This window comes from Myotis nattereri, assembly GCF_964212035.1.
Source record: "Myotis nattereri genome assembly, chromosome: 11".
NCBI lineage: Eukaryota > Metazoa > Chordata > Mammalia > Chiroptera > Vespertilionidae > Myotis > Myotis nattereri.
In genome coordinates, this window is record NC_138086.1 from 64,769,951 (window position 1) to 64,784,693 (window position 14,743).

General features: G+C 59.8%; 1 protein-coding gene across 1 annotated transcript in view; it reads left to right on the top strand.

The window, feature by feature from the left end:
- Nucleotides 1-539: 539 nt before the first annotated feature.
- ADCYAP1R1 (ADCYAP receptor type I) overlaps nt 540-14,743 on the top strand; it is a 41,259-nt gene continuing 27,055 nt past the window's right edge. Inside the window, exons 1-3 of the mRNA XM_081101950.1 lie at nt 540-943; nt 9,158-9,289; nt 10,708-10,813. Of these exons, the coding sequence (XP_080958076.1) occupies nt 9,239-9,289; nt 10,708-10,813 (157 nt within the window). The 5' untranslated portion in view covers nt 540-943; nt 9,158-9,238. The remainder of the gene's footprint in view (nt 944-9,157; nt 9,290-10,707; nt 10,814-14,743) is intronic.

The following is a 14,743-nucleotide window of genomic DNA, read 5'->3' on the forward strand; positions in this document are numbered from 1 at the left end:
AGCAGTGTCCATCCGTTTAAGCTGCCGGAGGCCCCCCTGTGTATCCCTACCACTTCCCTGAACATAGAGGCATTCCCCAGGAGATCACATTTGACGACATCCAGGCAGGCTCCCCAAAGCCAGCTGACCTTTTCAGGCCGGGGCTGCGGGGACACCGACCCAGGAGAGTCAGGACTTGCCGGGTTAGGAAGGCTTCACGGAGGAGGAGGAGCAGACACGGAATCGTGAGGCTGTGGGAGGGAGACAGCAGAGGGCTTTCACGCTCTGGATACCTTGGGGAGGATAAAAAGGAGGGCGGTGAGCCCTGGGGAAGGCACCACTCGGAAGCCCGGCGACCAAGGGGGAGTGGTCCCCCCCCCCCCCTCCCCGCATCCTGTCCTCCCGGGTCCGCCGTGCAGCTATCAGCTCTCGCTGGTGTCTGCCTGGGCGAACGCGGCGGGCGGGGTCCCGCTCCCCACGTACCACCGCTCCCGGCCTAAGCCCTCCCCCGGGCGCCCATTGGCCTGCACCCCAGCCCAGCCTGCGGAGCGCGTGGGGGTGGGGGTGGGGGTGGGGGAGGTGGTGGTCTGTCGCCTCCCTCCAGCCCGCAGCTTGGCGGAGGCGGCGCCTCTCCCGAAGAGCAGACCGGGCTGAGCGGCGAGCGGCGCGGCGGGAGAGGGACGGCGTGGGTCACCGCGCTCGGGCGGTGACAGCGGCGGCTGTAGGCGAGTGCGGTCCCCACGCACGCACACGCACACGCCGCCGGGCAGGGACCCACGGCCCCGGGCGGCCGGCTGAGGCACGCACGCGGACACCCGCGATCGGCGCGCACTCCTCAGCGCACACGCTCCCCATCCCAGCGCGGCGGGCGCGGGCGCGGACTCGCCTCTGCGCGCCTCCCCGCGGAGTCTGCCCCGGGCCGACCCGCAGCAGCCCGCATCCCCGAAGGCCCCGCCGGGAGCAGGTAAGGCCCGCTGCCCCTGTTCCTCCACACCCTGTCCACCCTCCCAGACCCCAGAATCCTCGCCCCTGGGGACTGCGGACCCCCTCCTCCAGGGCAGCGCGGGGCCAGCCTCCGAATCTAAAATGAAGCCCCCTCCCGTCGCTGCTGCCTTCCTGCGCGACAATCTGACACCCCCACCTCTTGGGGCGACGGGTCCCTACAGCCCTTAGCGGGTGGGGTCGACCTAGCTACCTCTCGACCCTTCCCCTTCCGGTGCCAGAAGAGAGGACCTCGGGCTGGGAACGCACTGCGGCCAGAGAGACCTATAAGGACCCTAAGGACCTGCCTCTCTACTCCCAAGGCACAAGACGCGCTGCGTGAATTGGGGAGGTGACGCCGAGGGTCCCCGGGGGCTGGATGCCGCAGGTCTCAGGAGGCTTGAGGGCTGAGCAAGCGATGTGCTCGGTAGGAGGTGGGATAGGGGCCAGAATAGAATGCCCGCTTGGGGACACATTTGGGATTGTTGTCTCTCGGTTTCCCGCAGCGTGGAGGGGCTGGGTCAGGATGGGTTTGGTGGTCCCACCAGGAAAGGCCATCGGGGCCTGTGGGAGAAGGGCACCTGCCTGCCAGGCTGAAGTGGGCCTGACCCAGACCCCTGCCTGCTGCCTTAAAGGCACAGGTCCTGCGGCAGGGGTGGGAGGAGGGGGCCTCATCCTGTGAGTTGGGGCATCAGAAGGGGCCAGGGCTCCGATGGATGGAGCTAGATGCTCAGAAGGGAGCTCAGCAGAAGCTGATTCTATTTCACATGGAGCTGGGGAGTGGAGCCTGGCCCCTGGAAGGAGCTCAGGCCTCCTTGGAAGGTGCTGGAGGGGGGTACGAGGGATGGGGGGAGACTCCCGCTAATGCTCCAGGCCATGTGCATGCTTTTCATGCAAGTGCGTCAGTTCCTCTTTCTCCACCTCCCCCAGCCTCACAGTGTCCCACCAAGCCCCCCTCTAAATAAACCCACGCACGCAAAAACAAAAAACCAGGCACGCATGTGGCTTTTCCTGTGAGCAGCCCTGTGTGGTGGGGGGCTGGTGAAGGGGGCTTGGGAGGGATGGGGCCACACACATCTGTGGAGAGCTGCCTGCCTTGAGGCTGCCATTGCACCAGGCTGAGAAGCATCCTGAAGGCCAGGCTAGAGGCATTTGAGTGGCTGTGGGCTTCAGAAGGGGATGAAACACTGTTTGAGCCTGGGGGGTGGGGTGGGGGTAGCAGCAGCACCCATATTCTCCCAGGAGGCCCCAATCTGAGTTGGGTGCTGGGTGCAGGTGGGTTGTGTTGGAAGAGCTCACAGGTACAGATGAATCGGGCTCCTGATCCCCACTGACCTTGGAGAGGGCAAGCAGAGGTGCCAGTCTGGACACAAGCCGCAATTTGAACGTCTAAATTAGAGACAGGCCCTGTGCCAGATCTGCCAACCAATCCATCAACAAGTGTGTGTGGGGTGACCAGGGAGGCGGCCCATCCCTTCCTCCCCCACCATGGGCAGTTCACCCGCGGTTCTGCGTCTGGGACAAGACCTGGGAGTCTGCCCCCCTGTTCACAGTGAGGGGACATGGCTGTGGGGAGTCTCTGGAAGGACCCTTTTCTGCATTCTCAGGGCTAATCAGGCTAAAGACTGGCAGGGGGTTGACACTGGAGGAAGCTTCAGAACCCATTTTCTCTCCTGCGGCCACCCTCTCGGCCAGGCCCCTACGCTGGGATGCTCTCTCAATTTGTGTTGAATAAGCAAACACACAAAATGGGTATTTACAGTCAGCATATGGAACCAAGAGGCTAGGAAAGACAGGCGCTAAGGTGGCTTTCTTTCTGGGGATGTGGCCTCAGGTCTCCAGGTCATTGACTAAGGGCTGGCAGTGGCTAAGGGGAGGACAGACACCTGGTGCTGTCTGCCAGAGGGCAGAGCCAAGGCTCAGCGCAGTACCAGGAAGGCCACCCGGCATGACGCCTACACCTGCGCGACAGTGGGTTTCTCGTCCGGGAGGCGTGTGAACCGGAGTTCGGTGCCCCAGACGGAGCTGCCTCGGGGATTTTCTACTCTGGGAGGGTAGAGGCCCTGGAAGCCTCGGCCACGTCTGAACAGAGGAATCCGAGTCCGGAGTCTGAACGGCTGGGCCTAGTGGTCCAGCTGCCAGGCAACACGCAGGCAGCGAATCAGCTGCGATGTGTTTGTACCGAGCCCTGGATGCCGTCACAGGCACATGGTGACAGCCACCCCCACAGTGACACACAAAGAGGGGGTGACACACCGCCGGGGAAGCATAAAGGCTTCCCGTGACACCGGCCAGAGAGCCGGGACAGAACATGTGACAGCAGAAAGACAAATGGACATTGGGGCACACACCCTCAGATCTAGATGTACCTGGGACCCTGACGTTTGCCCAAGGAAGGCCACAAGAATCCTCCTAATGCAAGCCCAGGTGCACGGGAACTGAATGCAGGAAGTGCGTGTGGCATGAGACGAGGACAAGGGCTGGCGAGCTTTCTGCAAAGGGCCGATTGTCCGTATTTTAGGCTTCGCTGGCCACACACTGTCGCAGCCACTCAGTTCTGCGGTTGCAGCGTAGAAACAGTCACAGATGATATGGAAACAAATGGGCATCGCTGTGTTTGATGCGCTTATTTATGGACTGAGATTTTGAATTTCATGGCTTTCATGTGTCGTGAGATGGGAGTCTTTTCATTTTTTTTCCTGACCATTTAAAACTGTAAGCATCATGCTTGGCTCACTGGCTGTCCAAAACTGGATGAGGGGCTGGGTCTGACCCGCCGGAGGGGCTGCCAAGACCTGGGCTGGAAGGGAGAGCTGGTGTAGGAGGTTGAAGAACGGAGGGGCTGAGTGCAAAGGTCTGGAGCTGCCCTGGGGGGCCTGGGATGCCACCCTCCACTCAGCCTGGAGCTCAGAAGGCCCCTCTGTTTCGTGGGACAGTGCCCGGAGAGGCTCCCCACCTGGCCTGAGCGCCCGACCCCAGACAGGCCTCCGCTTTGTCCATGTGATGAATCTCCCACGCTGAGGACCCCTGGAGACCACATTCGGGACTGAAAACAAATCAGCATCACATCACTGGGCTTCACTGGAGCCTCCTTTCCCATTCACCCTGTGCCCAGGTTTGTGCCCGCCTCCACCAGGACCGCGACTACAGGGAAACCTGTGTGCCCCCCTGGTAGGGGAGGGTGAGGTGCTGCTCTCCCACTATGGGGGCGCCCAGGAGGCTAAAGAATGCCTGGAAAGACACACTGGAAAGATATTAGAGCTTCTCCCCGGGGACCTGGACCAGCCACTGGAGAGCGGGGAGTGTCCCATCCCAGGAGCTGAGCCCTCTGCAGCTGCGGTGCTGTAGAAAGAGTGCTGCAGGGGTTGGGGCAGTGGGGGTGGCTGGAGGGTCTCTGAGGAAAGTGGGGAACCCGGTGAGTCACCACTGGCCTGGTGTGCTGACTGATGACGCTGTTTTTGCGTCTGTCTGGCAAAGTGGCTCATCTGAGGACTCGGCTGCTCTTTTCAGTTCCCCATCCAGGTCTGTGGCTGTGCTGATGGGGCCTGAGGAGGGCAGGCCTTCCCGAATCTGGATGGGGACGCGGACTCCCTTCCAGCCCAGAAATCTGTCACACACCTGTTCCTGCCAGGCCGGGGCCACGCTCTGCACTGGGTGACTTTGGGGAGTGTCGCCCCCTCTCTAGTCTGTTTCCCCACAGGAAACTCAGTACCACTGGGAGGTGGCTTTTAAAGTCCATTTGAGGTCTGAAATGCTGTGCTTATAGTTGCAGCTTCCTAAGGAGAGAAGTATGGGCAGGGGACAGCAGAAGGGCGTGAGAAGGGTCACTCATGGGGTATCAGTGGGTTTTGAGCTGATCTTTCAGCAGTAGCAGAGGCTGGCAGAAGCATAGGGATGGAGTGCACAACCTTTGGAGCCAGGTGGCTTGGGTTCACTTCCCAGCTCTACCACATATTTGCTGTGTGACCTTAGGGAAGTTGCATAGCCTCTCTGTGCCTCAGTGACCCCAGCTATCGTGTGAGTGAGGATAATGCTAGTAACTACTTCACAGGTTTGGCTAGGTGAAATGCGTTAATGCGTATTTATTGCTTGGAAGCATGCCTGACACATACTGAATGTTTAATAAATGTTAGTCATTAGTAAAGAAAGGTGCAGCTGGCCTGCTATTTCCATTTTGAATGTTACACGGGGCTGTGGGGGGATAGAGGTGTCAGCAAGAGAGTGCAAAACCCTGAACACAAGTGGTAAGGGAATAATAATAGGTAACATATGTGTAGTCCTTACTGGGAGCCAGGCTAATACTGTATAAATTTGTTGGTGTCTCACAGCAGTATCTATGAGGTAGATATTACTATTATTCCCGTTTTACAGATAATCAAATTGAAGTGCAAAAGAGCTAAGTGGCTTGTCCCTAAGTCCACCACAGTAAACGTCAGGAGATAGGGTTTCTTGTCCTCACATCAGGTGCTAAATTGCCCCAGCAGAGCCTGGACCCAAGGGCGAGCCTGGGAAGGTCGGTGACCAGGTCATCCTGACCACTTGTGTGGCTGGGCCAAACGGCCCAGGTCCACCCTGAAGGAGGGGAGAGTCCCACCCGAGGCTGCAGTAGCCGGGCCCTGCCCTGTGAGGGGGTCGCTGGCAGCTGGGGAGAGTCAGAGGAGGGAGGCAGCCAGGACGAGGGGGGGCAGCCACTGGCAGGGCTGTGGCTGGCAGACCCAGGGTTGCATCTACAGGGCAGAAGAGCCATTTGCATGGCCCAGGGGAGTACCAGGTTTGGGGCAGGTGGTCTAATATTGTAAACTTGGAGAGCTGTCCAGCAAGGGTGCTGGGGGCGGGGGGAGGGCGCAGAGGAGGTTGCTGTCTTAGAGAGGCTGCAGGAGGTGACCCTTGAGGTCCCCAGTGGAGGTGGGGGAGTGGGAAGGCCGGGGCTTGGGAGCTTCCGGGGTCTGTCTTGCTGGTGTGTCCACATCCGGTTGGGCAGGGGTGGATGTAGTGGGGGAGGGTGGATACGTAAGGACAATGGTGGGCTAAGGGAATAAGTCATGAATGTTGGCATCACAAGGAGAAAATTGTATAACTAGGTGATGGATGTTTACCAGACTTATGTGGCCATCACTTGCAATATATAGCTATTGAATCATTATGTTGGATGCCTGAAGCTAATATAATGTTCCATATCAATTACATCTCAATAAAAGAAAGAGAGAGAGGACAATAGTGGGAATCGGGAACCTGGCCAGGCCTAGTTCCACAGGCGGCTCGTGTTGAGCGGATCCCACCCGTCCATCCTGTGTCCCTGGGCTTGGGCCACACCTGCTCCTGGATCACCTCGTGGCCTGAGCAGCCCGGTGACAAAGCACTGGGGGATAGTGGGTCAGCCCACTGCAGTGGTGGCCGCGGAGCTGCTCTGCCGGGAGCGGGGTGAGCACCTGCCTGTCCGCCTCCCCGCGTGAACATACGTGTGTGCACGCGCGCAGGCCTGGAGTGCGTATGTCTGTGTGTGTCCCTCCTGCATCAGAATCCAGACAGATCTCATTGCCTCTACCTCGCTGAGTGCCTTTGCGCAGTGAGCGTGTGTAAGTGCGTTATGATATGTGTCACTAGGCTGATAAACATACCGGTGTGACTGCATCTGCACACATCTTTGTTCTCGGTTGGGTGAGCGTGCTTCTGCATTGCTGGGCAGGAGAGTGTGTGTGTGTGTGTGTGTGTGTGTGTGTGTGTGTGGTGGTCTGTCAGCCCCTGAAGGCATCTCCTCCTCTCCTCCTTTGTGTATTCCACACAGGGCTGTTTGTATTTTGTATTGATGCTTTCAAGTGGGTGCCCTGGGGATAAATGTCTTTATGATCTTCTCTGTGGACTTGTGTCTGTGTATATGTGTGTGTGTGTGTGTGTGTGTGTGTGTGTGTGAGAGAGAGAGAGAGAGAGAGAGAGAGAGAGAGAGAGAATCGGGCATCAGCCAATCTTCAATAGACTAACCCCTTGCTTGCCGGCTGCCACCTGCTTGCCTGTAGAACAACCAGAGCCAAGGAAGCCACTGTCCTTTCGGGGCTAGCAGTCTTGGTGCTGATGGAGGTTAAACAGGTTCGTGGTTCTGCTCTACGTGAGAGTGAGAGTCGCCTGGAGAGCTTTAATCAGCCCCGAGGCCCGTCCCGGCCCTAGAGCACCCGCTCAGTTGGGCAGGGGTATTTTAAACACACCTCAGTGGTTAGGGGGAGCGTGCAGCCCAGGTTGAGCACAGGGCTAATAGGTTAGAGTGCATCTTGGGACCAGAGTCGGCCCCGGCTGCTGGCCTCTGGGCCAGAGGGACTGGCAGAGGTACTGGAGGCCTTGTCTTGGGTGGAGGCCTCCCTGACTTCGCACCTCACCATCCTTTGGCCTACGTGCCTGAGAGTCAGCTCCACATCTCAGCGACCTCTGCCTGTGGTTCTCCTCGGAGCCCCCTGCTGGTGGGGAGAGCCGGCCTCCTGCATCTGCTGAAGGTGGGCCAGGCATTCCCATGGTCCCGCCAGGCGTGTCGGACAGGGCCTGGAGCTCCCCAGGGATAGTGGAGGTGACCAAGCCTCCGGGGACTGCTCGTGCCAGGTCATCCAGAGGCAGCCTGTGACAGCAGGGATGGGAGAGCCCTGTACACAGCTGGCACCCAGAGTGCTGGCCAGGGACTGCCCAGCCCAGGTAGCTTTTCCTGAACCACAGGTCAGAGGCTGGGCCAGCATCCCCATGGCCACTGGGCTTCTCAGAGCATCTCTTAGGGGGTACAGAGGCCGCCTTCAGCATCTCTGAGTGGGCCCTAAGCAGGCAGAGCAGCAGGGGCCTAAGACGGGCCCCTTTCATGGAACCTGCCTGTGGCTCTTTTTCTTTCACTGCTTTGGTTGCTTGTTTGTCCCCCAATTTAGCTTGGAGGGGCTGAGGGCAGCTTGGAGGGGCAGAGAGAGAGGGAGGGAGGCATGATGGGCAGAGAGCCTGGGCACAATGGCCCTAGGGTAACGGCAGCTCTGCCCGCTGGTGGGGGAGTGCAAGGCTAGTGGTCTGAATGTAGTGCCCATGGGCCTCCCGAACCAGGCACCTGTGGGCTAGGGGTGACCCTGACACGGGTCTCCTCAATCACTATGTAATTGAATAGTAATAAACATACGTTTTAAATGACCGAGTCGTATTGCAGTGTATGGCTGTGCCGGGCCTGTGAACAGCGCCTGCAGGATGGGATGGAGGCCTTGTGGCCCCTGCTTTGTGTGGGTGCTGTTGAAAATGGTGCCAATTTCTGTTCAAGTGCAAAGGTTTCTCCAGGAGAGACTTCCAGGTGCGGGGTCCCTGGGTGGATGGGACTATGTGCTAACGATCAGTTTTCGAGGCGACCAGACTCATCCCCTGCGACTGTGCGGGCCTCGCCAGCCTCTCCACCGGACTCCCCACACACTGCCGGCCTCAGTCCTGGAGGACCCCGCGCCCCTGCAGCGCGGAGGCCCAGCTCCCTGGGCAGCCACTTCGTTGTGCGTGTCGGAGCTGAGGGCTCTGGCCTGGAGGCCCAGCGGGTGGAGGCCGGTGAAGGAGGCTGTGGGGTTAGGGGACCAGCTCGGCAGCTGGAACCAAGCGGCCTTCCGTGAGTGAGCAAGGTAGAGGTGCGCTCCTTTCTCACGTAGCAGCCTGGAGCTGGGGTGGCCCCACTCCACGAGCTCCCTCAGGCATCCTGGTTCCCCCCGGAGTGTTGCCCCACCGCTCAGGGGTCATCCTGGCTGCCCTGTCAGAGCGGGTGGGTCCGGCATTGGGAAGAGCGTAGGAGCAGGACAGCGTGTGATGCTGTAAGGACATGTGGCACATGTCACTGCTGCCCCTTCCATAGGTGGGCACACGTGCCCTCACCTGAGCAAGAGGGATAGGTGGGCACACGCGTGACATCTAAAACTGTCGTCGTGGAGGGAGATGGGGGAGGCAGCCTCCTGCCGCAGAGGAGAAGGCCACCCACACCACCCCAGTTGTCCACTGGGGGCCTTCCCGGTGTGCTCCCACCGTGTCCTCTGTGCCTAGCAGATGTGGGTGCTCAGCAGGTGGTTGTGGGACAGAGAATGAAGAACAGCATGGACGAAGGCATGAGGGGTTCCCTGTGGAGGCTGAGAGCCTTGCCGCCGGAAGGGGAGGCATTGGGGGGAGAGCAGGCTGTCCCGCAGGACTCATGCCTTTCTTTTCTCTCGAACCCTAGGCACCTTGGGGCTGACCAGTGGCTGCTCTGAGTGGGAGGTGAGCGGTGCTGGCCTGAGCCTCCTTGTGGCTGAGAAGCGCCATGGCCAGCATTGTATGGGCCTCCCTGGCTGCTCTCCTGCTGCTGCCTCTGGTAAGGACCCAGGTCCATACCCTGTCCCCCCTACCCCCACCAGCTGGAGCCCCCAGCTCACCTGAGCCCCCACCCCAGAGAACCCTGTCTTTGGCCTGCCCTCAGCTGGTATCTCTGCTGGCACCCTCACTGGACCATCCAGCACTTTTGTGAATTAGAAAGGGTGTCGCATCCTCAAGGCCTTCAACTGACTTGGCCAGAGATCCTTACACAGTTTAGGAATGTATCGTGATGCTGACGTGGGTAGTCTCAGCGCTGTGCATCCTGCGCCCTGCAGGGCCCCGGCCAGGCTGCAGGAGGCTCTTTGGCCCCAGGCCCCTGCTCACCAGTCTGCCAGGTCAGAGCTCAGGAGCCTGCTCTCTGCTCATGTCTCTCCCAGAGCGAGGGCGGTGGGGAGGGTTCCAGGCCCTGGCCCCCGCCCCGAGAGGGGACTTCACACCAGCAGTGGCTCTCGCTGTCTCCGAGATCTGGATCCGAGCCCTGCCTCTGCCCTGCCTCACTGTGTGGCTACAGACAGCCTGTCCCCGGCCCTGGAAGCCGTCTGCACCTCTGTGAACAGAAGGGGCTAGACCGAGCATGGGAGTCCTGGATGTGCCTGCCTCCATCTCCCGACATCCCCCTACAGAACTGCTCCTGCCCCCGAATTTTGAGTTAGTGGCGACAGCAATGCCAGGGCTTTGAAGTTACTTCTCCTGCGCTTGAATCCAGCATCTGCCACTAACCAGCTGTGGGACCTTGGGCAGGAGTTTTCTTAACTTCTCTGAGCCTCAGTTTCCTCTTCTGTAAAATGGGGCAAGAGTAAATGGGAGTGGTTCATAGGCCCACTGAATGCTGCCACTGTTCCCTCGCCTGCACCTCCTTCCCCAGCCCCCAGAGGAGAGAGACAATGAGCGATCAGCTCCTCCTCTCCCCCAGCCCCTGCTCGCTCCCCTAAAGTGTAGCAGTAGCCTCGTGGCTTCTGGGGCTACACTGTCTGGGGCCGAATCCTGGCTGTATAGTCTACTATGCTGTGTGGCTTTGAGCAAGTTACTTAACATCTCTGGGCTTAAGTTTCACATGTGTAAAATGAAAAATGCCAAAAATACTACCTACCTTGTAGTCCTCTGGATATATATGTATACACATACAGTATATGACAGAACAGTGCAGAAGGTCATAAAGTGCTATATCTGTGTTTGCTGCTGTTTTTGTAAGACTTGGAAACTGAGGCCCAGGGTCAGGGTAGGATCTACCCAAGGCCACACTTTGAGTTGGTCAAGAAGAACCTCATGGTGTCTGTGACAGAGTGGATGTCAGGGTCCCTGCTGGCCCTGAAGTTTCTGTCATCATCCTCATCCTGCTTCTGCCCCTCCCCCCCAGCCCCAGGGCTTATAGTGAGCCTTGCTGCTCCCTCCCACCATCCCTCCTGTTCCCTGCAGATGGCCGCCATGCACTCCGACTGCATGTTCAAGCAGGAGCAGGTCCTGTGCCTGGAGAAGATCCGGAAGGCCAACGAGCTGATGGGCTTGAACGCCTCCTCCCATGGTGAGTAGGCTGGCGCGGAGGACATGGTATCCCAGCACGTCCATAGCCATTAAAACTGGTGCCCCAGCCTGCGGCCACCTGGGAAGAAAGGTGGAGAGGACGGGTCTCTGGGTCCTTCAGAGAGCCCTGTGGGGTGGTGGAGTCCTGGATGTGCCCTGGGTAGCGACACTGGGTTGCCCTCGTTGGGGACAGCCTGCCCTGGATGCCTCCCTGTGGGAGGGCTGTTCTGAGTGGCTGGGTGTGGCTACCTTAGATCCCAGGGGGGCTAGAGCTGGGTCTGGCTGTCAGAGAGCTCGTTAGCAGGCAGCCTGGGCCTGGCAGCAGCAGGGACACAGCTGCTGCAGGTGCCCGAGCTGGAGAGCAGGTGGGCAGCCCCAAGCAGGAGGTGTGGGGCCCTTTCCCCCTCCTCTCCTCACTCCACCAGAAGCCAGAGACAGGCAGCAGCGGGAACACACCTCGGCCTGTCTGGGCAGTACTCCTCCCTGAGCTGCTCTTAGCCTGGGGCGGGGTGCTGCCTCCTCTGCGGGAGCGGCCACGCACTGAGGACAGTTAGCAGCCGTTATTTCCCCATCAGATGCCCTGGCTCCCCTGATCCCAGTGACACCCCGGAATGCCTCGTAGCATTTCCAAATGTTCCAGGCAGTGGCGTGGCCCTGGCTGAGAGCCAGGCGTCCTGTGTGGCCCCTTCCTCCTAACTCCCTCGCTGTGCAGAGAGGACACTGACGCCCACAGGGCAAAGGCGCCCTGGACTTCCTGACCCCCAGCAACCAGAGAGAGGGTCTGTGTGGGGAGCCAGGGACTTGGGGGTGGGGGCATCCCTGGAGGCCTGGCCGGCCTCACTTACACCTCCGTCGCTGGAGGGTGGGGCTCTCTGCCCGGATGAGAAGGATCCACCTCTCCCTCCGGATCCTCTCTGCTTATAGGGAGCTCTTCTGAGCACCATCTGCTTAAATACTCGATTAATCTGCAGCCCAGTTATGTGGAACGGTCCCTCCAGGCCAAGCTCCCTGGCCAGACAGTGAACATTAACTGCTAATAGAGCTGCTCCGGCCATGCTGGACTCGTTTGCCCTCCAGCCGAGCTCTGGCTCAGCCCTAACTGAGGCTGGAAGTGGATTCTAGGCCTCACCAGCCAGGGAAACTGAGGCAGGGGCCCCAAACAGGTGCCCAGTTGCAGGAGTCCAAACTGGTATCTGGCCCAAGGCTCTGGTCTAGGAGATGGGAAATGGGGCCATGAGGTGGACCTGGAGCCCAGCTGTCCTGCCTCCTAGCCCTGGGCCGCCGTTCCTGCATCACGGGTGTCAGGGGCATGTGGGATGGGGCATAAGAAGCATCCAGGAGGAAAGGGTAGAGGTGGGAGGCGGGCTATTGCACAGATGTTTGTGGAGCCCCAGCTGGGGGAGGACAAGCAGGCTAGCCCTCAGGGGCGACGTGAGCATGAGACAGAGGTGAGGATGGACACCCTCCCAGGAGGGGGCAGGCCAGTGCTGGGAGAGGCTGCACCCCAGGTGTGCTCAGGAGAGGAAGAGAGGAATTCTGGGAGGGTTCATGGACAAGATGGTATTTATACTAGGTCCGTGGTTCTCAAACCTGGCTGCACATCAGAATCTCCAGGAGCTTTTAGAAGAATGTGCTCACGCTACAGTCCAAACCAGAACCGCAGTCACTCACAGTCACCGTGACTTCAAAGGCTCCGGGGCGACGCTGGCGAGAAGCTGGTCTGAGAACCCCCTAGTTGGGCCCTAGGGACCAGTAGGCCCTTGACGTGAGAGCTGAGGGCGAGTGAGTGGGGAGAACATCCTTGGTGGGGGCACCATGGCAGCAAGAGCTCTGTGCCTCAGAAGCTCCACCACGAAAACAAGCAGGCGGGACGAACCTTATCAATCGCCAATGCTTACAGAGGTTTTCCATGTGCAGGCACTGTACTAGTGCTTTTCCTCCCACTGCAGCAACCTGGCGGGTAGGCTCTCCTATTACCCCTGTCTTATAGATGAGGACGCGGAGGCCCCTGCACCTCTTAAATCCTTGTCCCTCCCAGGACCTCCGCCCCCCAGAGAACACCAGGTGGTAACGTGCACTGTGGCCTCCAGAGGGAAGCTGAGGGACAGGTCGCGCTGGGGGAGGCACGGGAGCCGAGCAGGCAGGTGAAGGAGGAGGATGCGTCGGCAAGGTGCTGGAGGGCGAAAACAAGCCCTCTGCCTGGCGCTGCTGTCTGCGTCAGCCTCGGCATGTTCTCAAGATGTTTATTGGGACTGTTATTGAAGAGTTGTGTTTAGTGCTTTTGTCCCTCATTCCAAACCTCTGAATGCTAAGTGGGACTCAAGACAACACGGAGTCCAGCTCTGTCACGTGACACGCAGAGAGGCTGAGGCCAGAGGTGGCAGTCCCTGGCCAAGTTACACCGAGGGCCCGAGCCAGCTCGGGGACAGGCCCCAGGTCTGCGGCCCGGGCCAGGGGTGCCCTTTGTGCTGCAGTGCCCTATGCCAGAGAGAAGGAAAAAGGGGCCCTGGGCCTGGGAACCTGACTCTCCACTCCTGAGGGTCCCAGACCCACGCAGGTCACAGGCCCTGCCTGCTGGGCGGGCCTGTTTGCTCTCTGCTCTGCCCAGGCAGCCTGGCTGTCCTGTGTGAGTCCGGCCAGAGCCTCCCCTTCGCAGGGTTGCAGGCTTCCGTCAGCCTGGAGGCCTGGCCTGCATTTCAGCAGGGCCGGTCAGGTGTGGTCCTCGGGGGTCCCCAGACTCTGGAGGAGATGGAAGAGGGACGCCTGCAGCGGCCCTGGCAGGGGCAGAGGAAGGAAACTTGTACAGAAGACGAAAGCCTCTCATGGCTCTTCTGACCCGGCCTCTGAGGCCAGTCCAGGGTGCACAGTGCCTGGTCCCAGCCACTCCCCCCCCACCCCGCCCCCACCAGAAGAGGAGAGGCCTGGAGGAGGGAACCACTGCAGGGCTGGGCCCAGGCTCCCATCCTGGGAGCAGAATCAGCCTCTTGCCTGCACCTCCCAGCTGCTGTGAGACGAAACAGGCGCCCAGCATGGGGGAGAAATGGGGTCTGCAGGGACCCCTCGCTCCCCAAATCTGACTTGAACCTGCGTCAGAATCTTCTGGAACACTTGTTCAAACACAGATGGCTAGGCCTAGCACCAGAGTTTCTGACTCAGTGGGTCTGGAGGGGCCTGGGCATCTGCATTTCTGGCGAGTTCCCAGTGGAGTTCCTGGTCTTGGGTCCACCCTTTGAGAGTCGCTGAGCTCGAGGGGAAAAATACCTCTCAGTAAATGGACATCGTGCTTTACCCTCGAACTGGATGCTAACACGGGGCTTAGCATACGCATGCATCCTCGGCGGCTTCTCAAAGGGACGGCTGTGCCTTGTCTGAGTCCCTGCGGTGCCTCTGCTCTCGCGGCTTTGAACACGCTGTGGAACTGGACAGGATCGTCACCATGACAACCCGAGATGAGCGCCTCATTCTGTTCCAATTGAGGCTAATGGCTCCCGCGTCCTCTCTGTTCAGCCTGCCCGAGTGGTCTTTCCTCCCGCTGTTGTCACGAGGCGCTGCCCCTCCTTGCTGCTTTGTGTGGGTGGCTTAGTGGGAGCAGCCCGGGAGATGGGACCTCTCCCACCACTCAGGCATCTCCCCCACCCCCCCTTCCCGCCTGAATTCCTCTGACCAAGTTCCATAGAGGCTTGAGGGGGAGGGAAAGAGGCAGAGCCAGGAGGGCACAGTGTAGAGTTGGGCTACAGCAGGAGAGGAATAGGGAGGTGGGGTGTCCCCGTGGAGCGTCCTCCAGGGCTCAGAGCAGTTCCAATTCCCGACCTGCTCTGCAGGGGCGAGGAGAGGAGGGAACGTTCTCGGCCTCTCAGCAGTGGCTGATGCACTGGACCGTCGCCGCCTGGAAGCACGCGTTCCTGGCTGCTGTCACCAACCTCTCCTGGTT